At 59.4% G+C, this 22,301-nt stretch overlaps 2 protein-coding genes across 14 annotated transcripts in view; both read right to left on the reverse strand.

Annotated features, from left to right (window-relative positions):
- MYRF (myelin regulatory factor) overlaps positions 1 to 12,582 on the reverse strand; it is a 34,020-nt gene extending 21,438 nt beyond the window's left edge. For all 7 annotated transcript variants that reach the window (XM_074371901.1, XM_074371899.1, XM_074371898.1 and 4 more), the window contains exons 1-2: positions 12,404 to 12,582; positions 46 to 133 (exon numbers count right to left, since the gene is read on the reverse strand). In XM_074371901.1, coding sequence (XP_074228002.1) covers positions 46 to 133; positions 12,404 to 12,449 — 134 coding nt within the window. In that variant the 5' untranslated portion in view covers positions 12,450 to 12,582. The remainder of the gene's footprint in view (positions 1 to 45; positions 134 to 12,403) is intronic.
- Positions 12,583 to 17,285: 4,703 nt separating this feature from the next.
- Positions 17,286 to 22,301, reverse strand: part of DAGLA (diacylglycerol lipase alpha) — a 60,823-nt gene continuing 55,807 nt past the window's right edge. For all 7 annotated transcript variants that reach the window (XM_074371920.1, XM_074371916.1, XM_074371919.1 and 4 more), the window contains 2 exons: positions 21,982 to 22,169; positions 17,286 to 20,674 (listed from right to left, as the gene is read on the reverse strand). In XM_074371920.1, the coding sequence (XP_074228021.1) occupies positions 19,720 to 20,674; positions 21,982 to 22,169 (1,143 nt within the window). In that variant the 3' untranslated portion in view covers positions 17,286 to 19,719. The remainder of the gene's footprint in view (positions 20,675 to 21,981; positions 22,170 to 22,301) is intronic.

A 22,301-nucleotide genomic window follows, 5' to 3' on the forward strand; every position in this document is an offset into this window, starting at 1 on the left:
TGGGGTCAGGGCCGAGGCTGCGGGTGGGGTCGGGGGGGCACTCACAGGTCGGAGGCATCCTCCTTGCTGATGTACTCCTCCAGGATGCTGGTGTCTATGTTGGAGGGCTCCAGGGCGCCATTGATGTCGTGGCCTGTGGAGGAGGGAGCGGATGTGAGTGAGGGGACAGATCCAACTCCCCACGGCTCCTGGGCCTCTGGGCCTAGCCCTCCAGCTATCCCCAGGCTGGGCCCTTCAAAACAGATGGCCCCAGCCTCCTTCTGACCTGAGTATCCACATGGAGGGAGTCCTTCATCGACCATCACTTGACCCCCTCCAGCAGGCAATGATGGAGCCGTCCCCAGCCCACAAGGCCACCTGGGGCCTCCAAGGAGGGGAGGGGCCCAGAGTGCAGATCTGGACAGACCTGCTTCCTGCCCCTCCATACCCCTTTCCAGCTTCATGACATGAGCAAGACCCTCATCTGTAAAATGGGGGTAACCATGCCCCCGTCTTATGGAGGAGCTGCTGTGAGGAGCAAACAAGGTGCTTTATGTAGCTTGAGTGCCCAGTGGATGCCGCCACCCTCACTGACTCAGACCCAGACTCACTGACTCTGTCCTGCCCTGTCCTCCAGGAGTCAGTGCCAGATGGCCTAGTTGTGGGCAGCTGGGAGCTTGAGGCCTGGCTGGGCTGGACCATACATCCTGGGGGGGCATGGGGCTGGGGGAGATTCCTATACCCCAGGCCCCAGCTGCAGATGGAGAGGGAGTAGGGATCAGAGTCAGAAGTGCCCAGCCCACTCTCACTGCATATGCCCATCATCAGCCCCATAACCAGGACTGGGGTGCTTAGCCCTGGTTTTCCAGAGGAGTAAACAGGCCCAGAGAGGTTCAGCGGGGAATGACGGTGGCCTGAGTGCTGCTCCTCCACCTGCCCTCTCCTGGGCCCTCCTGCTGGCCCTGGCCCCACAAAGGGGAGGGACTCACAGAAAAGGCAGTCTGGTGCTCTTGGGCATCAGCAGGGGAGGAGAGGGGGAGGCGCTGGCCTTTCCCCTCCCGGGGTCACCTTGCAGAGGGAGCTGGAGGGCGGGGTGATAAGGGGGCTGACGTGAGAGATGCGTCAACCCCGATAGTGGGTGAAGGCCCCACCCACACCCACACTGCTGACCTGGGCTGCAGCCCCACGAAGGCAGGAGGTGCCCCTCCCACAGGCCCCTAGGCCTTGAGTCTGGGGTCTGCACCTCATGCCCTCTTCCCTGGTAAACCCTGGGAACAGAGCTCAGGTCCAGGAACTAATACTAGCTCCCTTGCTCTGTGCTGTGTGACCTTGGGCAGGTCACCTACCTTCTCTGAGCCTCAATCCCCTCAGTAAAATGGGGACATGAACGGCTTTACAACTGGACAACTTTACAGGGTTGTTCTGAATATGAAACAAGTTAAGGCATATATGGTGCTGGCACACAGTGGGTGCTCAGCAAACAGTCGCTGTCCTCGCTCCCCAGTCCCCAGAGCCCTGGGGTCCCCAGAAGCCCCCAGCCCAGGCCCCTCCCTGGCCCCAGCCGGCATTTCAAGAATGCTGAGCCCCGCTTAGGTGATTAATGAGTGGCTAAGCCCTCCTAGGAGTCACGCGCTGCCTGGGACAGGCCCTCCTGCTGGCCCCTACACCAGGCTCACCCAGCCGGGAACAAGGGACACCCACCAAGCACCGCCCATGGCCGTCCAGGGCCCTGTGTGGCCAGGGCAAGGGGAGCTTCTCAAGCTGGGAATGACCAGCTGGCATGCAGAGGTACTAAGACGCCCGTCTGCACTCTGGCCCCCATCCGATCCTTCCCTGTTAACTGAAGGTCCTATTTATTGAGCGCTTGCTGTGTGCCAGGCAATTTTTGAGCCAAGTACACTAATAATCATAGTTTATTATAGGCAAGGCATCCTGCAGGCTCTTCCTGTGCATGATACTTAACCCTCCCAACCTGTAATGGTGAGGATGATGACATGACGATGAGGGTGACAGTGGCTGATACTGGTGCCTGCCAGGCCCCAGCACTATTCTAAGTACTTTAATGATTTACCTCCCAATGGCCCCTGCAGACTTGGTGTTTGTTATTAGCATCATCCCCTTTGTTCAGAGTAGGCAATTCTCTTGCCCACCGCAACACAAGGAGGAGAAGCCAAACCCAGGTGCAGGGGACTGACTCCAAGAGGGAAGGTGTGGCTGGTGGTCGCTAAGACTACCCAGCCCTCTTGGGCTGCCCCACTTGATAGGCAGGGATCGAGCACGGGGGATGGGGAGGGAGGGGCTACTGGAGCGTCACGCCCACCCTGGCCTGCAGGTTTTTGAGAGTGAACTTGGAATCTACAGTGAATGATGGGGTGATGGAGTCATGGTGTTGCTATTTATAACAGGCCAGGCCCCTCCTCCCCCACTCCTCCCCTGGCCGGGAGCACTCCTAATCACCCCTAATCCTCCTGCCCACCTCCCCCAGGATCGGGGGGCCTCAGACAGAGGCATCTTGGGAGACCCTAACGAGAACCAGATGTGGCTTGGGGGAGGAGAGACCCTCCGGTGCCAGGGGCCGGGCGGACGGGAGGAAGGTGGAGGGAGGGAGGAGGGAGTGACTGGGGCAGGGTAGGGGTGGGCCAATGGGTGGGAGAGACGGATGAGGTTTGGGGGGTTAGCTAGCCTCCTGAGGAGCATTGACCCCACATCTTCTCTTTCTCTGGGAACCCTCGAGGCCTGCCTGGTCTCCCCACACCACCCGTCCTAAACGGTCCAGCCACCAAGCAGATGCCCCCAGCCTATGAGCCAAACTGGAGATCTCTAACCCAACATTCCAGCAGGAAAGGGTGAAGCGGGGACATGCAAAAGCCCAGGGGCTCTGGAGGCTGGAGTAGAGCCCCCAGAAACCCAGGAGAAAAGCAGCGCCCCTGGGCACACCCTTGGGGATGCCCCTCCCACACTGCTCCCCAAAGAACCCTGGAACATCGTTGAGCCAGCAACAGATACTTGTCAGGCAGGAAGCTAAGAATGTCCCATGCTGATCCTTAAGACCTCGCTGGGAGGTGGGGAGGCTGCCCAAGGTCCCACAGCCTGAAGGTGGCACCACCAGGTCACAAACCAGCATCCCTGCCCTCCCTCTCTCCAGTCTGTCAACTTCCCATTGCTCGGGATGTCAGGAACCCTCGACCAAGGCCCCCTGCCTGCCCCCACGGCCTCTCCTGCCCTAGTGCCCCTCCTTGCAACTCTCCATAGTCCAGTCCCCACCTCATTCCATCCTGGGACAAGCATCCCCCTTGCACTTTGGGGCCTTTGCACATGCTGTTCCTATTCCTCATCACTCTTTAGGTTTTGGTTTCAATGTAAGTTCCTTCAGGAGGCCATGTCTGACTTTCCATTCTCATGAGTGGCAGCCTCCTTTCTACTTTGTCCGCAGGCTCTTTACTCTGCTGCTTTGCACACATCTCGGGTGGAGAGACTGTACTCTGCCTGCTCACTGCCCACAGTTCACACTCACCAAGCAATCACTCTGCCCATCCCCATGCCACACACTTTCTATGGCTCATATTTAATTCTCTTAACAACCCTACAGGGTAAGTGGTTTTCTTGTTTCCTGTTTTACAGATGAGGAAACTGAGGCTCAGAAAAAAAAAATGCCTTGCCCACAGCTTAGTGGTGTGGGAGCCAGGCTGTGAGTCCTGCCCTGTTCTGCCTCTCTGGGGTGTAAGCATCCAAGTATACTGTAGGCACGCAATAAATGTTCAAGGAATAAATGAGCAAAGGGGCAAGTGGGGCACTGGAACCAGGCCTGCCTGGGTCTGGGGACCTCCGCCCGGCAGTGCTGTGGTCAGGGTCCAGGGCTAGACAGGGCCCCTCCAGGCACTGCCGCTGCCCTGCTGAGCTATGCACCCCAGCTGCTCCTCATTAATTAGGCCCTTTATTACCTGCTTTTAACAGGAGCCAGACACTGCTTCTTCCCAGGCAGGCTGGGATCTGGGCTGTGGGAAGGAAGCCCCCTCCCCTCCCCTCTCCTCCTCCCTTTAAGGCCACCCAGCTGGGCAGAAGAACCAAGGGGACACAAGCCAGGTGCAGGATGAGGGCGGGTGGGGGCCCAGGTGGTCCTCCACCCTGGACCCTTCTCTTCCTCCTGCCTCGTGCTCATGCCCCACCCCCCTGCCAACCAGCTGTGGCCACTGGCTGAGTCTCGACCATTGTCCCAGGGAACGGGGGAGGGTGGGGACCCAGCACAGTGGGAGGCTTGTGCCCTGCCCACACCCTCCCCCCCACCCGTCAATGGGGCACTTGTCAATTCATGCCCCAAACATGGCGGAAATCCCGTCGGCCACGTGGCTGTGGGCAGGGCAGGCTGGGGCCTAAGGATGCTGGCCAGGCCAAGCTGATCTGAACCTGGGGCTAACAGGGCACAGGCCTGTCCCCCCACTGTTGAGTGTCCACTCTGGGCATCTGAATCTGAGGGGCATCCTGCCTACAGGCAATGGCTGGGGTCAGGGTAGTAGTGGTTAGGGGACTGCCAACCTTGGGACCCCCATAATGCCCTAAGGGAGCCCTGGGCTCAAAGAGACTGGGTCGCTACCGTGGGCCCCCTCTTCATTGTTGTGTGACCCTTGGCAAGTGACTTGACCTCCCTGTGCTTCAGCTTCCCTCCCTCTGAACTGGAGGAGATCCCTGCATCATGGGGTGGTCGTGAGTCTCCAACAAGATGGAGTCTCCTTATCCGGGAAGGCCATTCCTCAATCAGTGTTAATTGCTCTGTTTCCATCTCTCTTGGAACTTCCATCTCCTTTCCTGCCCAGGCATGACCAGTACCATGCTGTCATCCTGGCACATGCATGTCATCGTCCAGGCGCCAGGCCTTGGCTCTCGCCATCCCCCCTCCAGTGGGTAAGCCTCTGTGACTGCCTGCCTGTCCCAGCCACCCCTCCTCAGTCACCCCAGTCACAGAGGACTCAGTGCTGTGGCTTATCTCCCAATACTGACTGAGCTAATTGGCCTGCTCCAAACTAGCTCACAATGGGACAGGGTAAGGTGGGCTCTCGCCTCCCTTTGGACTTTCTATCTTTATTAATATGATCTGTGATTAATATGATAACTACTTGAGGCTTCAACTTGTGACCAGAGTCTTCTCACTAAAATGCCTTCAGGTCAAATGCTTGGTTCTGCAAGTTATGCTTTGCTTCTCTGCCTCAAATACCCAATGACAAGGTTGTGGCTCTTGAGTCACTACCATCAGATCCTTGTATCTGAGCTATGGTTGTCACTGTTTCCTCTCACTTCTTGCCAAAAATGCAGAGGAGCCCTGCATCTTGCCTGCAGAGACCCATCGCTTCCAGGGGACCTGATATCTTTAGCCACCCCTGGGCTATAGCTGTGTCCTCCCCTAGTCCCCTCACAGCTGCCACCCCGTCCTCAGGTCGACACAGGGCTGAATTCACAGCCCTAAGTTACTCCCAGGCTGGGTCCAACAGAGCTGAGCCCAACAGCTGCGAGCTGTTCTTAGAGAACCCACATTGGTCCCCAGGCATCTCCACTTTTCTCTGGGGGCCCCCAGCCCTCTTCCACAGGGACCAGTGCAGGCAGGCTGGGGAAGGCCCTTCCCCACAGAGGTGGAGTAGAGACCCTGCAGCTTGGGGTGGGGGCAGGGCTCTATCGGGATTCCCCGTGCCCGTCTGTGTTCACACACCAGAAAGCTCCACCCCATCTGTGTTCACTCCCACACACGTGCATGGTGATGTACATCTGAACATACACAGATACAGAAACAAACTGCTCCCACACTGACACACACACGTGCCCCACCAGCATGCCCCAGTGTGTGCATTTGTTCAGTCACGCAATTATTTACTGAGCATCCTCTATGGATCAGGGCAATGCTGGTTCCGGAGATAAAATAGTAAACAGACAAAATCTCTTGCCTACATGGAGCTGACATTCTGGAGGCAGAGTCAGATGACAAGATAGATGGATAAAATCCACAGCCTTTTAGAAGGTGACGAATGCTATGGAGACAATAAAGGAGGGGGGCTGGTGTGCTAGGAGAGCAGGGAGGTGTTGTCATTTTACACAGGATAGCAGGGAGGACTTCAATGAGCAAAGATACAACGGAGGTGAGCCACGTGGATACATGGGAAAAGCATTCCAGGCAGCGGGGAGCCAGTGCAAAGGCCCTGAGGCATGTTCACATCTCAGCACACCTCACAGACTTGTATACGCGTGTCTACAAATGCTCACTGACCCCACAGCAGGCCCGGGGCCAACATACCTCCCCATCAGTTCTAGCCAGAGCCAGATCTAACTGAGTGAACTCAGTGTCACAGATCCCCAACTCCGCTGCCAAAGGCAGTTCCCTCCAAGTCAGCAAGGCAGAGGATGAGGATCCCCCCATCCTCAAGGCCACAGACCCCAGGAGGGAGAACCACAGTGGGAGAAGAGAGCACAGGGGGCTGAGAGGATTAAGAGAGGAGTGAGGGAAGACCCTGAGGGAGGGAGAGTCCCCCAACTCCTCAGAAACAGAGGCTGTGGTTGTGCATTAGGGGGACCGGAGGGATCCAGGTCAGATGGAGGGAAAACTTTGCCACTGATGCAGCCTCAGGTTGGTGGGGAGGAAAGGAAGCTTGAATTCCCCCATCCAGTGGGGGCTCTGGACCCAACTGCCCCCCAACCCAGGGTTTTCCCATCCTTCCTTTCTTCTCTAGGCCTTGGCACTCTTGGGGTCTCACTGCTTACATCACACAACCTTGACATCTGAGTGAGGGCTCTGAGGCCCAGAGAGGACAAGGGGCTGGACAGCAGTCACCCAGCAAAGCCATTGGTAGTGGGTCAGGTCCCTCAGCACGCGAAGAGAGGCCCCTCCCACCCCGCTCCAAGATGGCACCCACCTGTGACTGGCCACAGTTCAGGAGACCCAGGCCACCGGGAGTGAGCCTGAGACATCGGCCTCCCCTCCTGCCTCAGCACTCCCTCTTGGAAATGAGGGGACCCCCCCCACCCTGCACTTCCATGGAGCCCTTGGCCCCTGGGAGACAACATATGCAAAAACCCCTGGCCTGGGTGCGGCTGGCAAAGACAAAGGACAGTCAAGCCCCTTCCCCCAACCCTCCCACCTACGCCTCCGGCCCAAGGCCCAAGTTCCGCATCTCTGAGGTGGAGGGTGGGGCAGGCCCAGCTGGAGGTACCAGCTGGCACAGGAGCAGGCATCAGGACCCAGAAGGGCGGATCCGTGTTGGAGTGGGGACCCTGCGTACACAGTGTGGTCCACAAGGCGGATGGTTTCCCCTCATCTCTGGAGTAAGTAGCCCAGAGAGGGTGAGGGGCTTTCCCAAGGTACACAGCACCAGCCACAGGCCCCTGCCCAAGCTTGGGGGCATGACCTATCCGTGGACCAGTACACCCTCAAAGTGGAGAGCATAATATCTGCCATGAACCTGTCAAACTGCGCTGTGCCAGCCCAGGGCCGGGTGGGGGGCATCGCCATCCAGGCTCACACTGATGGAGCAGTACTGCACCAGGGACTGCACTAGGCTCTGCGCAGGCCCCCTTGACCTAATCCCCACAGAAACCGTGACAGGCAGGTGCTCTGACTCCAGCTGTATGCCCATTCCACAGAGAGGAAAATGGAGGCACAAAGAGGCACAGTGATGGGCCCAGGAGAAAGACTGTGGGTAAGCAGCAGAGCTAGGAACAGATCCACAGCCCACCCCAGAGAGCACATAAGACCATGACATCACCCACCCCAGTCCCCAGCCGAGGGGCTGCCCAACACAGAGACATCAGGGGCTGGAGACTTTGACTCAGGAGAGGAGGCCCCCCACACACACACCCAGGCTGTAAGGGAAACTGAGGCCCTGAGGAGGGGGCTGTGAGGAGGAAGAAGGTGGAAAGGAAGGGCAGGCGGCCTGGGTGGGGCGGGGCTGCCCCCGGTTAATAATTCAGTTAATGATTTCTTCTCCCCGTCCTTATCGGGTGGGCAAAGTCCAAGGGCAGCAGCCAATCAGCAGCCCCGCTGGGCTGTTACCCAGCAGCCTCTGCTGCCAGCGCCCCTCAGTCCTGCCGGCCCCTGGGAGTCAGGGAGTGGGGGCCAGGTCCCCAGGAGGAGGCCGCTCTGCCCAGACACCCTGCTTGGCTCTGCCTAAGACCCCAAAGGGCACTCTGCCCAGGCCCCCAGACTCAGGAGAGGCCCTGAGGCCAGCAGGTTGGAAGCAGCCTGTTCTCTCCCCTGTACTGAGCCAGGCCCTCCCAATCAGCTTCCTGGGGTGCGCCCCCTACCAGCCTCTGTTCACATAGCTTCCTGCCCCCTCCCACCCCCTGTGACCCTGTGCTGGGTGTTAGGGACAGGGGGATGAGTCAGACTCCCCCATACCACTTCCCCTCCAGCTGGACCTAGGGAGGTGGGGCTGGGACAGGAGCCCTCTGGGGGAGCTCTGGGTGGACCCAGGAGACACTCCATCTCATCTCCTTGAGAGTAAGGGGTCTGGCCATTTCCCCCATCCACCTACTCCCTGGGTGCTCTATAGACAGGCGAACACGGGGCACAGGGCTACCCCGTCACACACTGCAGCCCAACCCCAGCCTCCGGGTCCGTCCAGGGTGGGCGTCCTCTCCCACAAGTCTCTGCCAGGGGCCTCCTCCTGCCCTCTGGAGGCAGAGATGCTGGCCCCTGTAGGAAGGCCGCCCTCCCTCCCCCAAAGCCCTGGTGGCAGAGGGGAGTGCTGAGGCCCAGGTGTTGGCTCTGGCTAATGCTGGCTAACTCTCTTCTCCCAGAGCAGCAGTCTTGGGCCCTGGGCAAGGGGGCCAATGCCACCCCTCCCTTCCTCCATCTTAGAGCTGAGGGGAAGGGTATCTTTCAAACCAGGATCTGGTGCTCTGGGGTCTGTGGGGAGCCCAGTCCCTCTGTGTCCAGTGCATATGTCCTATTAGGAGGCCATAGGGTCGGTGGCTAAAAAGAATCACATTGGAAACCCCTGCTCTGGTCCGGCCCACCTGTCTACTCTAGGACATGAGGCCAGAGAAGGGAAGTCACCAGCCCAAGCCACCCATCAGGCCTGAAAGGAGTGAAAACCAGGCTTCCCACCTCCAGCCCTGATGGGGCTCTAGAGGCCGAGGGAGGTCCCCCAAACTCTCAGTGGCCTCTCCAGCACGTGCTAGTACCCCAGTTCCCCTCAGTCACTTCTTCCACATCCGCCTGCTTTCTGAGGGGTGACTGCTGCTCACTCATGCCCCATGTGCCCCTGGAGCCAGGGACCAGCACCCTCCCCCTTCTATGCTCCAAAGCATCTCTCCTCCCTGGGGCTAGAGGTCAAGACTCATCAGAGCTGAAGGCATCATCAAGACCTTCTCTGCTACCCACTCCTGTCTTGCAGCTGAGGAAAAGCAGCCCAGAGAGGGCAAGAGTTCCGCACAGGGCCACACAGCACTCAGTGGCTGAGCCTGCACCAGAACCTCTAAGGTCCTATAGGGATCCTCTGATGCTGCCTTCCCCTGTCCCTGACCTGCTCTGGGAGTCCAAGGCCCCAGCCAGTCAAGGTGAGGAGGAGTACACCTGCCATTGCGTGCCGGTTACCTGCTGGGAGCCAGTGCATCCTGCCTGGAGGGTCCCCTCTCTGCAGGCCCTGTGCCCGTCGATCTGGGCGGCAGTAGCCTCCCTCTAGGGGATTAGCAGGGCGGTCACGGGGGCCCGGCTGTACCAGCCTCGAGGGGGCCGCCCTGTCCCAGCCTCCCACCTGAGGCCCAAAGCGCCTTAGCCTCCAGCCCACCACCCTGGGGCAGGGTACAGCCTGGCCCACCCGCACAGGATCCAGCAGGACCCAGGACATAACGCCTGGTGTGCCTGGAGAGTGGGCCATGTCACACAAGGGGCCTGGGTATGCCCTGCCCCCTTCAGCCAAGCCCTTCCCCACCTCCAAGCCCAGAGCTGGAAGCACAGACCCTCCCCCCGCCGGGTACCCACTGTCCCCGGGAGTGACCAAGGCCAAGCAGGGCCCAGGATGAGAACTCAGGTGTCCCCAGCCCCAAGTGCGAAGCACGCATTGCTTTCCCCTCCACCCCCCCCCCAAACAACACATCCACACGCACAAAAGCATCGCTGCCCACCCCTTGCACTTTCACATTTACACTCACGAGCACACTCGGCAGCCCCCCACCCCGGCCCTACTGGCTCTCTAACACCCACACTGGGCCCCCACATGCCACCGCCCACCTGGTTCCTCGCCAGGCCTTCCCCTCTCAAGTGGCCCGGGAGACCCCAGCCCTCAGCACCCGCCCCACCTTCCCCCCATCGCAGGCTCTGGGAACACTTCTCCAGCCCCTGGCTCCCTCCACAGACATTCTTGAGTCTCCTCTTATCTCTCTGGAGGGAGCAGCACAGCCTCCCCGCCAGGCCAGGCGCATGGCTGAGCTGTGGCGTCAGCCCCCACCCCCACCCACGGCCAGGAGGGAAAGTTTGGCTCAGGAGACAGGGAGCCTGGGCCAGCCAGGCCCACCCCTCTGCATGGGCCCAGGGTCCCGGGGGAGGAGGCACCGGGATAATTGCAGGAAGCATGGGGTCTTGGCCCATGAGTCATCTGGGGTATCTGGCAGGCTCAGGGCACCCCCAAAATAGTACCTCCCAAGCAAGAATGAGTGTCCCCTTCCTACTTCCCCAGGGGTCCCCAGCCCCCTTAAGGCCCCTTAAGGGCTCCTAAAGGATGAATAGGATCTGGGGAGAGAAGAGCCCCTGGGACTGATGGGGAAACTGCCTAGGACCATCAAATTGCCCAAACGCCTCAGGACCAATCATTGAATCTAGTTCAAGCCTGATTTCTTGTATCTGGGTCTGCTGGGGTGTCCAGAATCCTGGAGTGGGGAGGCCTGAGGCTTGGGGATGCCCTTATCTGGACTGTTCAGCAAGCAGGAGTGGACAAAGTCTCCCGCCACCCAGCCCCACTCCTACCCGGAAGTCATAGGGAGAAACTGAGGTGAAAAAAGGCCTTCCTCACTCCCTCATGGGACTCCAAAGGGATGTGGGTGCTGGGCATGAAACTTGGGCCCAAATTCCCTGCCCTGTGGCCTAGCACATGGGCCACACATACACCCCCTCCCCAGGGGCAGGTTCACACTAATGGAAGGTTCTGAATCATTGAGTTCTGGGTTTTGAATGCACTGTGATGCTGGATGTGGGCTTAGGGACTGGAGAGAGAGAGGGGACAGAGGCTGGGCTACCCAGGTTGGTGGAGAGAGTCTGGCTCGATGTTCCAGCGAAGGTCTGAGAAGCTGGGTGATATCAGCCTGTCCTCCGCCTCCCCCTCCCACACTCTGCCCCATCCCTCCTGAATCCAGCACCCAGGATGGGGACAGCCCTGAAGATGGGGCAGAGGCCACTCAGGAAAAGGAGAGGGGAGTTAGTTAGATGTAGGAGCAGATCTCCTAAACCACTGGCAGGGGGAGGGGAGGGGAAAGGGTAAAAGAAAATATTGTAGGGTATGTGTAGACCCCAGAGGGGAGAGTCCTATCAGGGTCAAGGTGAGGGGATGAGGTCACTCCTGGGATGGGAGCACAGCCAGAGGAGGCATAGTTCCAGGGACAGGTGTGGGCAACACAGCTCTGAGGAGCCTCAGAGGGCGGGCAGCATGCAGTTCGAAGCTCTGGGAGGGTCTCAGAGTGCAGAGATGGCAGGCAGCAGAGATGCCAACTTCAAGAAGGTTCTAGCCCAAAGAGAGCATTCGAGGGTTGGGGGTGGGGGAATCCAGCCCACAGAGGAATGCCGGGAGGGGTTCCCAACCCCAAGTAGCTGCTTCAAGGGGAAGTTCAGCCTTGGGGGAAGGAGCAACCTTTGGAAGGTGGGTGACAGTCTTGAAAGGGGTTCTCATCTTGATGGGGGTTCTAGTCTCAGAGAAGCACGGTGGGGAGGTCCCAGCCCCTAGGAGTCAGGCTTGGGGGGAAGGTGCCAACCTGAAAGGCACACACAGTGCCTGAGTCTCTAGGTAGGGATCCCAGGCTCTGGGAGGCGTGCTGAGGTGCCAGCCTAAGAAGCATGGAAGAACCTGGGGGTCCCAGCCTGGATGGGGTTCTGGGCAAGCACAGTAAAGGGTCCCCGGAGTGGGGAAGTGCGCTGGGGGTGGGGAAGTGCGCTGGGGGTGGGAGGTGGTCAGAACTTAGGGAGGACTGAAGGTCCTGGAAGGCATGAAGTAGACCGAGCAGGGAAGGGGACACAGCTCCAAGGAAGGTGTGTGTTAGGGGACGGGGACAGAGGAGCCCAACTTCAGCGTAGTGGATAGTGATCTCCAGGAGACAGGAGGGCCCCAGCCCAGAGGAAGCGTTCCTGGGGGGCTCTCAGTGTAGTGAAAGCATAGTCGGGGGTCCCAGTCCCCGGGGAGATCGGCTGGGGGTTCCCAGCACAGAGGGTCGCTGCCCTCATCGGCCCGCAATCTCTCACCTTCGAAGAAGCGCTGTAGCGCCTCCGTCTCGTCCACCACCTCCATGTCCAGCCTGCCCGGTGCGCACTCCGCCCCGGCCCCGCTACAGCCCGGCCCGGGGGCGCGGCGTCGCCGGCGCGGCCCGCGCGACAGTCCCGGCTCGGCTCCGGCTGCAGTCCCGCCCGACCGGCCGCGGCGCTCGCCCCCCGCGCGTCCCTGGCCCGGCCCCGGCCCGCCCCACGCGCCCCGCCCGCCGCGCGCAGCGCCCCCTGCCGGTCGGCCCCGCGCGACAGCCCCTCGGCGGGCAGGACGTGCTCGGCTCCTCCAGGGGGCGCTCGGCGCGGGGTCCTAAGGAGCTGGGGGTCGCGGGGCAGCCCGGCCTCTGTGCCCGGAGGGCAGGGCCTCCGCAGTCCTCGGCCACCCTTTGGACAGGGGAAGACAGCAGGATTCGGAATCTTAGATTTTCAGAACCAAACCTCAGAGACATCCCCGCTTCCTCTCCTTACCCACCCTTCATCTCAGAAGTGACAATAATAACCTGCATTTCTCGAACATCTGTTATGTGCCAGGCCCACACTGAGCGCCCCACTGGGGTTATCTCATTTGGTCCTCTCTGGTACCTTACCAAGGTACAGATTTTTTTTTTCTGTAAAAATTGCATTTTACAGATGAGGAAACTGAAGCTCAATGAAGTTCAGTACTATCTGAGGAGGTGTGTCTTGTATAACCTTCCATGATGATGATGTCCTCTGTGTTGGCCAGCATGGTCACCACTTGCCACAAGTGACTACTGAACACTCGAAATGTGGCTGTTGAGACTGAGGAACTGACTTCTCAATTTTATTTAATTTGAATTCATTTAAATTTAAATAGCTGTGTGTGGCTGAGGTATTAGACAGTACTGGTTGAAGGATTTCATAGTAATTAGGGTCAAAGGCAGCATTCAGAGCTGACCTGGGAAACTGCTCTCTCAATCACTGCTCCCCTGCGGGGTAGTGAGAAACCCCAAGGCTTTGGAGGTAGCTCCGAGTGTCTTGAGTGAATCCACCAGCCCCCTCCCTCTGCCTCTACCCTTGTGAGCACCTCCACATCTCTTTTCTGCCCAGCTGCAAGCCTCTCTCCTCACTGACCTCCTCTACAATCCTCCCAAATCACTCTTTTCAAACATAAATCAGATCATGTCGCTTCTTTGCTAAAACCTGTGGTTTCCCTTTACACTCAAAACAATATGTAAACATCCTGCCCTGGTTCCCAAGGCCTTCTACGACCTGCTCCTGCCTATGTCGCTGACCGTAGCTCCTACTTTTCTCTCCATTGATCACCAAGTCACAGCCATTTCCTTGCCATGACTAAAACATGCCAGGTCCACACCTGCCACAGGACCTTAGCACATGCTGTTCCATCTGTCTACAATGTTGGTCCCTAAATGGCTGGTTCCTTTGGACTAGTCAGGTCTCAGCTCATTTGTCAACCCTCTGACCATCTTATTGAAAGCAATTCCTCCTGCTTAGGCCTTTCTTTCTCACCACATAAAAGACTTGTATCTAGTTTTTGTTATTATCCTTCTCCTCGTTCAACAATGGGAGCTCTATGAGGGTAAGGGATTTTTCTGGCTTGGTCACTGCAATAGCTTCAACACTAAGAATGCTACCCGGCACACAGTAGGTGCTCAATATATGTGTTGAATGAATGGAAGGTGGCATCGTCAAACTGCAGAATCCTAGATCTCTGAAACCTCAGAAGCAGAGAATTCTGGGATCTCTAATCCAGCGTATCGTCTCACTATGGAGTAGCTCAACTCACAGCCTCTCTGGATCCTCAGACACAGCAAGTCAGGGCTGGAAAAACCTATCCCACCCCACCATTCATTGCCTGACAGACGACAAAACTGAAACTGAAGCTCAAAGGCAGATCAAGATGCCAGTCTAGCCAGCCCAGAACTCTCAACTCCTCCCTCTGGCGGCACCACAGAGTTGGGGGGTGAGCTGGGCTGCCTGGTGGGGATGGAGTGAGAGCCTGCAAAATTGCTCGCACCCAGACCACCCTCCCCACCAAGTGGCCAGCCATGGGAGAGGGATGATGAGTCCCTAAGCCCCAGATGTGGCCCAGTCAGCAGGCCCATGGTGGCCCGCCGAGGAGGGTCAATGCCACGACAGTTCTGGGGCTGGGGGAGGGGGTGCCCAGGCCGGCGGGTGTCTCACAATGAGGTTTTGTCCCTCCGGGGGCCGCTCTCTGAGCTGTTGCTCTTAGATATATAGAATGAGATTTTGCTGGAGGCCCCAGCTGTGTGTGCTGACCAGTGCTCCCCCCGCAGGGGCCGGGCTGAGAGGGGGGAGAGGGCCACACTGAGATGCCTATTCTTTTCCAGCTGATACACCCCAGAGGTTTTGCTCCCTCCGCAGCCTCCCTTAAGACAATTGTTATTCTCTGCTCTGCCCCCTCCCCAACCCGGGCCAGGCCTGCCTGCGGACAAAGTAGACGCCCGCCTATGCCGTATGATTTTTAAAAATGAATTGATTTTAGGAGTGGCCCAGGACCAGCTGGAAAATCAGCTTCTTTATAAGCCTCCTCCACCCCCAGGTCTTTCCGCCATATCCCCTGTAGTGCCAAAAAGTCCACCGTTGGAAGGCCATCCAGGTGAGCTAAGCATGTCCCTTGGTTGTCAAAGGTTAGGTGGGATATGCATATTTTGTCCCCAACACACAACTCCTCTGGCTGGATGATTGAGTCTCTGCATTAGCCTTGAAGTTGGCTGGGATGGGATGGAGCCTCCTCTTAATCCTGTGGGAGCTGGCCTCGCTCAGGGGGTTCTGTCCTTACCATCTCTCCTGACTCCACTAGGCCACTGAGCAAAGGAGCAACTGTCCCCAGGGGTTTTCATCTCTGGGCTGGGGGAGAAGGGTGGTTGAAAGGTCCCAGACTCTAGGGCTCGGCTTAGAGTCCAGGCTGCCCCCAACCCCTGCCCCGGCTGGCCCAGCTCCATAATGAAGGAGGCTAAGGTTGGTGAGGGAGCCCCAGGAAGCCTTGCATAACCAGGACCTTGAAGGGCCCATCCATGCGGAGGAGCTCCCATTGGTACCCCTGCCCAACCAAGTCAAAAAGAGTGAGGGACCAAGATTTCAGCCCTGGCCCAGCAGACATGGCTGTCCCTGTGGCTGGCTCAGCTGTTCTCCAAGGCCTGTCCTCTGATCCATGCCTCATCTCTACATCAACCTGTTATTCCCACCTCACCGTGCAAGTAAAGTGCCAGGAAAGTGACGGATAAATGGTGCTTTCTCTGATTCCAGGTCAGTTCCCCATGCCCAGTGCTGGCCCTTGGATGGCGGTAGGAGGAGCCGGCGGCTTAGAAGGCAGCCCTGGGGAAAGGGAGGCTGGGGCATGAGGGTTAATGAGTAACGGGCTGGAGGCTAGCCCAGGAGAGGGTGGGGTTCTGTGGGCAGAACCCTCCCTACCGCAGGGCTCTGGGTCTCCCGTGGGCCAACACCGTCCTGGCATCTGCCCATTTTGCAGAGGAAGAGAGGAAGGCCCAGCAGGTGTTGAGTGTGAACCCAGGGAGTAAGTGAGGCTGGGGCCCTGCAGGGTAACCTCTCTCCCACCTCCCTCCCGGCTGAGATGGAAGGGCCATCTGAGGGTCCAAGTAGGGCCTGGGAGGCAGAGCACTGCTCCGACCCTTCCCAGCATTGCTCCTCATTGAGAGGTCTTCCGCATGCCATGCTGTGTGACCTTAGGCAAGTCACAGAAACTCTCTGGCCCGCAGCTGCTTCTGCTTCTGCTCCCTAATTGGATGGAATAATTTGCAAACCAAATGAGACTACAGGGTGTGAAGAACCTCTGAAAACCATTAGGCGATGGTGGAGGCCAGAGTCCTGGGATGAGAGGCCTGGTTCTGGTCCTAGACCTGTCCCCAGGCCTGAGTGACCTCAAGCAGGTTTCCACCCTTATGAACCTCAGTTTCTTCTGTTCAGAGAGGCCTGGGTGTCTTTAGCGAAGTTTAGGCTCTTGGTGTGCTGCCAGTCACAGATTCCTTTTTGTGTTAATTTACCCTTCAGTGACAGTATATAAAAATATGTAAATTTGCAACAACAACAACAAAAAGAGGCCTGGGTGAAGACAGCACTGTTCTATCATCCTTCCAACCCCTCAGCAGGTAGGGTCACTCTGGACTTGGGGGTGGGGGAGGGTGGGCAGTATGAGCGGGGAAGGTCAAGGTCTGGTCAAAGCTTGGCTGGGTCATTGCCTGGGCTGCACTCGGCAGGTCCTGTTGGGACTGGCTGGAGGAACAGCGCCACCTGCTGTGTGGATGGGCCAGGTCTGGGCATGGGGCTGGCGGGAGGCCAGGCTGCCAGCCCACCCTGGCTCTACAGCCTTTCCCCTGGCCTCTCTGTTCTGGGGCCAGGCTGGGCTGGGGTCCCTGGGGTGTCCTGAGCCTGGCTGGGTCCTTTGCACCCTTCTACGGTAGCCCTCAGCAAAGACTTCCTGTGTCCCTTGCATTTCCGTGCTACCCAGCTGGGGAGTTTTAGTGCCCTCCCCCTTCCCTAGCTCTCAGGACTTGTGGAGGAGGCGGGCACTGTCAGACCAGCCTGGTACCCCATGGCTAGCTCTGTGGTCCTGGGAGCTTACTAACCCTCCCTGAGCCCCAGACCCCTCAGAGAGAAGGGGCTAAGGAGGTCCATTTTTCAAGGCCCTAATGAGGTCAGATGGGTCCCCGGGCACATCTCACAGAGGCAGGGAGCTGACCCCATTCAAATGGGGCTTCGAGGGTCTTCTGGTCTCTCACTGTGACTCCAAGTGTGGTCCTGGACCAGGGCATCGACAGCAGTGAGAGCTAGCCTCTGAAGTCCCCTCCCGGCCAACCACCCCAACTCCACCTGCTGGGAAGAGAGGTCACTCAAGGCGGCCAGCGTGCTTCTACATCCAGTTTATACACAGCTCTATACAATATACAGAAACCTTTATATACAGATATATTTATAGAATAAGCTATATTAATTTGTCTCTCCTTTTTACAGCAATATTAGTTTGGATCTTTCATACATTAAGTACAAAAAGAGTCATGGGAGAATGGCACGTACAGTGCATGAGTGTCTGTGGGGCCCAGCTGCTCACTACCGATTGCATATGGAGGTCACCCAGGCCCCCGGGAGGACAGGCCAGTGTATGGCAGGAGACCTTGTGCTGCGGGTCTGGGGGACAGAGTAGGGGTCAGTCTGAGCCGAGCTGGGCTGAGGAGGGTGGCTCAGACTCCCCAAGTGTGGTGTGCAGAGGAAGGGGGAGACCCGCGGCAGGCCCATCCTCCAGAGGCAAGGTGGGGAGGGTGGGTGAGGGGTGGGCTGACCCGGGGCGTCCAGGGCTGAGTCTGAGCCTGCCCCGGCCCCAAGCCTGTAACCCTGTGTGGCTGCAGCCTTGGGGGTGGGGAGTCTGTCCCTGATGGCTCAGTCCTGGGCATGGGTGGGCACCACGCCCCCTCAGAGGTCCCAGGGCCACCCTAGCAGAGGAGGAATTAAAAGGCCAGACCCCAAGTCTCCCTGCTATCGGCTGGGGTGATTGTTGGAACTTTACTCTGATTTATGATTTGTCTTTTTTTTTTTTAAACTCTAAGAGCTATTGATTTCATTTTGCTTCTGTGTGGGACCCTCAGCGGGGGCAGGAGCCTGATGGACCCTGATGAGGGATGGGAGTCATGGAGGGTGAGGGAGGCCTAGCTCCCAGGTCTCTGTCCCATCTGTCAGGGTGATCATGAGATGGGTGTCTTGGTCAGGGAAACCTAGCCGACCCAGGGAGGCCATGGGCCGGTCCAGAGTCGGGGGACCATGCCTCCGAGGAGACGAAGGCACAAGCGGGCGGGCGGTCAACGCCTCAGCACACACCAGTTTTCCAAACTAGGGGTCGGAGCAGCAGGCAAGACAAGGGGAACAGGTCGGGTCTGAAGCCGGGCTTGTCCTGTAGCCCCCGCTGCCCTGGCGCCCATCACGTTTGGTGCCTGTTTCCTGGCCAGCTCGGAGGGGTAGCAGGCAGGCAGGGCGGGGAGGGTGGGGAGGGCGCTCCAGCAGCCCCTTCCTCAGGAACGGCGCTCGCTCATGCACATGCACACACACGCCCCACGCCAGCATGCACCACCTCCCCGCTCTGCCGCTGGGGGCTGGCAGGGTCTCCACCTCCCGACTGCTTTCCCAACCCAGCAGGGAAGGAACCCCTCAAGTCGGGGCTGAGGAGGCCTCAGGCTAAGCCAGGATGGCCCCAGGACCCTCGGCCCTCCTGGCCCCTCCAGTCAGGTCCTCCCGTACCCCATTCTTGGCCCCACTTCCTGCCAACAGGACATTGGGGGTAGGAGAGAAGAAAGCCCCGCTCTCAGGAGAGCCCGGGCCAGGTGAGGACGGGAGCTGAGGGCAGTGGAGGCATGTGTGGTCCCAGACCCCAGGGCTTGGGGTGCCGAGGCCTGGGGGGAGGTGACAAAAAGGGGTTTGGTGGGCCCTCCTTCCTCCCAGGGCACTGACTTTGCAGCCAGGGGCGGTCACATCTGTGCCCTCCACCCTTTGAGTGGCCAGGACCCCTGGGGGTAGAAGGCAGGCTGGAAAGTAATGGGCTGGCAGAGCAGGCCTGGGTACCCAGGGCCCGTCGACAGGTGTCAGCACGAGGGACATAAAGCAGAGAAGGGGAGGTCCTGACCCCACCCTCCTGCGGGCCCCTGCAGGCCCCATGACTGCCTTGGGCTCCATGGAGGGTGACCCCTACCTGCTCAGAGGGGGGCTACTGAACACATGATTGCAGGATAGGGGGGCTTGCAAGCTCAGGACACATCCTGAGCCCAGCCCAGCAGCTTCTGTAAACATACACAGCACTGCGGGCCACCTTGGTGGAGGGGTCACCCCAGGAGACTGGTCAGCAGGCACCAGATTTTGGGGTGGCCTGGGCAGATGCCAGCCTGGACCACAGATGAGAACACGTGGGGAGGGGGCTGCTGCTTTCCATGTCAGCCCAAGGGAACAGCCAGAGGGCAGTGATGGGGAGTCAGCATATTCATGGCCTGGCTCAGGCTGAGAGGGCGGAGTATTGCCCTGCCCACCTGGTAGGTGGGCCCCAGGCTCCTCCTCTCTCCACGCTCCTCCCCGTCATTCCCTATCTGGAGGCCCAGATTCCAGCTGCCTTGGCTCTGGCGGGGGGGGGGGGGGTCCTAAGCTGAGGTAGGGATACGGACCCCCAGCTCAGCAGCAGTGCCCAATGCCTGAGGCTATGCTGGCCCCAGAGACCTTTCCTCAAAGATGCCCGGCCCAGGGACGGCCACCAGGAGCCCGAGGCGCTCTGGCCTGGGCCTCAGCTGGCAGCCACCCCTGGGGTGCTAGCGTGCCGAGATGACCAGGTCGTCCTGCTTGGCGGGGCTGGCCCCGTGGCCGGTGGGGGTAGAAGTCCGGATCTTGTCCACTGCCAGGCACTCCTGGCTGCTGAGGCCCGTGGGCGTCAGGTCCATGAGCTCGCCTGAGGAGCTGAGAGGGAAGGAGGGTGACAGCGAGATGCCCGATGAGGGGTCGGCCGAGCCGGCAAAAAGCCTCGGGGGCTTGGGCACCAAGTTGGGCTCGAACTGGGCGCGGAGCAGGATCTCTTGCTGGCTGGGGGTCTTGGGGCCCTCAGCATAGTCGCTAGTGGGGCTCTCGGGCACCACCATGCAGTAGAGGTCCTGGAAGGAGCTGCTCTTGCTGTCCAGGTTGAAGAGGCTGTCGATGAACTCGGCGAACTCCAGCACCTGAGGGCTGGGCGAGTCCCCCAGGCGCCCATCATGCAGAGCCAGCTCTCCGCTGCGGGGGGCCGCCCCGCCACCCCCTTCTTCCAACTCCTCATTGGCTGCAGCGCTGGGGGGTCGCTCAGGGGTGACGCCCCCACTGCCCAGGGCGGCCTCCAGGGGCTGCGTGTCCTGCGAGTGCTTGGACAGGCTGTCGGCCGCCAGCAGCTCAGTGCGCGAGCTCAGGGACGGGTTCTCCTCGGGGATGGCGGGGTCGATGTAGAAGAGGTGGCCCTCGTCACGCTCCAACACGGCGTGGAGGCTGGGCGAGCCACGGATGCTGCGGAAGCCAGAGGAGCGGCGCGAGTCGAAGCTGTACAGCGACTCCGTGTCCGAGAGGCTCTCCATGGTGGCCAGTGGCGCCCTCCGCGCCTGCAGCTCAGCCGCCAGCCGCTCCTGGGTGGACAGCAGCAGCAGCTCCACTGGGTCCTGGCGGGCTGCCGAGGCTGCGGCCACTGGGGACAGCAGCCGCCCCTCCGAGAAGCCCTCTAGGCTCATCTCCGACTGGGACTTACTCCTATGGGGGGGTGGGCAGAGAGGGGTGAGACTCAGAGGCGCAGGAAGACCCACTCCCAGCTCCCTGGCCGGAGGGAACTTGGGGATGGTGAGGAGGGGAAGGTTGTTGACTGGATTAGGAGCAGGGAACCCTTATTGAAAAAAAAAAAAAAAACAAAACAGCTCACAAGAACCTAAGGTAGAAGACAAGAGGGTGGATGCTGGGTTGAGCTAGGATGGGGGCCTTGCACAGGTGCCCTGTCACTGCACCTACGGGAGACTGAGGCCCAGAGAGACTGAGAGGGAGGAAGAGAGAGCGGCCCTGCCTCTCCCATGGGGTGTAGCCCTCTGCTGGACAGGGAGCCCTGGAGCCCCTGGGTTCCGCACACCAGCCTGCAGGGAGTGAATGAAGGACGGGAGTGGAGGAGGGAGGGACGCAGCAGTACATGGCAGCGAACGGACACTGGCTCCCCCACCTGGTCACAGGAAATGCACGTAAGATAGGGAGAGAGGTGCCCGGGTGCCCCACCAAGGGCCAGGAAGCATTGACCACCCTTCTCAGCAGCCTGTTGGTCAGATCTGTAACCAAGACTCAGGACCTGGGTGGGAAGGGTCCCAAAGAGGTGGGAGGATCCCCACCCACCCCAGGAGCCACCACCTCAGAGCCTGATCCCCAAGAGCACATGCAAATGTGGGGGGTGTGTGCACCTGGGAGCTTGCGCACACCTCTGTGTTTCTGTGTGCAACGTGCATGTGTCAGCCGGCCAGCTGACATATGGGTCTGGGAGCCTGGGTCTGAGCACAGGCACACCCATCATGGGCTGCTGGTCCAAGCGTGTCCTTGTGTCCAAGTGCCTTGGCCTCTGTCTTGGTGTATGTCCTATCCGTGAGTCTGTCTGTAGGGGGCTCTGCGCACTCAGAGCTACTATCTGTGAACACGTATACGCAAGCATAAGCTTCAATACATATGTGTGCATGTGTGTAAGTGCACCTGTGTCCATCTGTGCGGGTCTAAATGGCTATGAGTGAATCTACGTATTTGTGGCTGGGAGTCTGTGCATCCCTACATGCCCCCTAGCTCACGTGGGCTTCCGTGGTGGCAGGCTGGGGGCAGTGGGGGCAGAGTGGGAGAGGCCATAAGCAGGGGGGCAAGTTCAATCCCTCCTCTGCGTGTGTGTGTGTGTGCGCGCTCACGCGCACGTGCAGAGCTGCGTGAACATGCCCAGTGTGTATACAGAATGCACACGCACACAAGCATTCGTGCTGTGAAACCACGCTCATGGCCCTGCTTGCGCTCCCTGGGGCGGGGCTGGGGTGGGCAGGGCTCACCTGACGCTGCTGTTTCGGTGGTCTGCGGTGGGCAGCTCCAGGGCCAGGCCAGCGGGCACGGGTGGCCCCGTGGGCAGCGGCTGCTGCTGGAAGATGAGCTCCGGAGTCAGGTCTACCTCAGTGGGGCTCACCATGACCTTCGCGGCAGAGAGCAGGGCCGTCTTCCCCTTGTTGTAGTTCTCCAGCACCTGGGGACAGGACGGGGCAGCTGGTGGTGGTGGTGGAGGGGTGACAATCACGTGTAGGGGTAGGGTGGCAGGCCAAGCCTCTCAGGCCCAGCAGAGCTTCATGGGGTCAGCTGGGCCCAACTCTCCTCCCCC

The sequence above is a fragment of the Camelus bactrianus genome, chromosome 10, assembly GCF_048773025.1.
Source record: "Camelus bactrianus isolate YW-2024 breed Bactrian camel chromosome 10, ASM4877302v1, whole genome shotgun sequence".
NCBI classification, from domain to species: Eukaryota; Metazoa; Chordata; class Mammalia; order Artiodactyla; family Camelidae; genus Camelus; species Camelus bactrianus.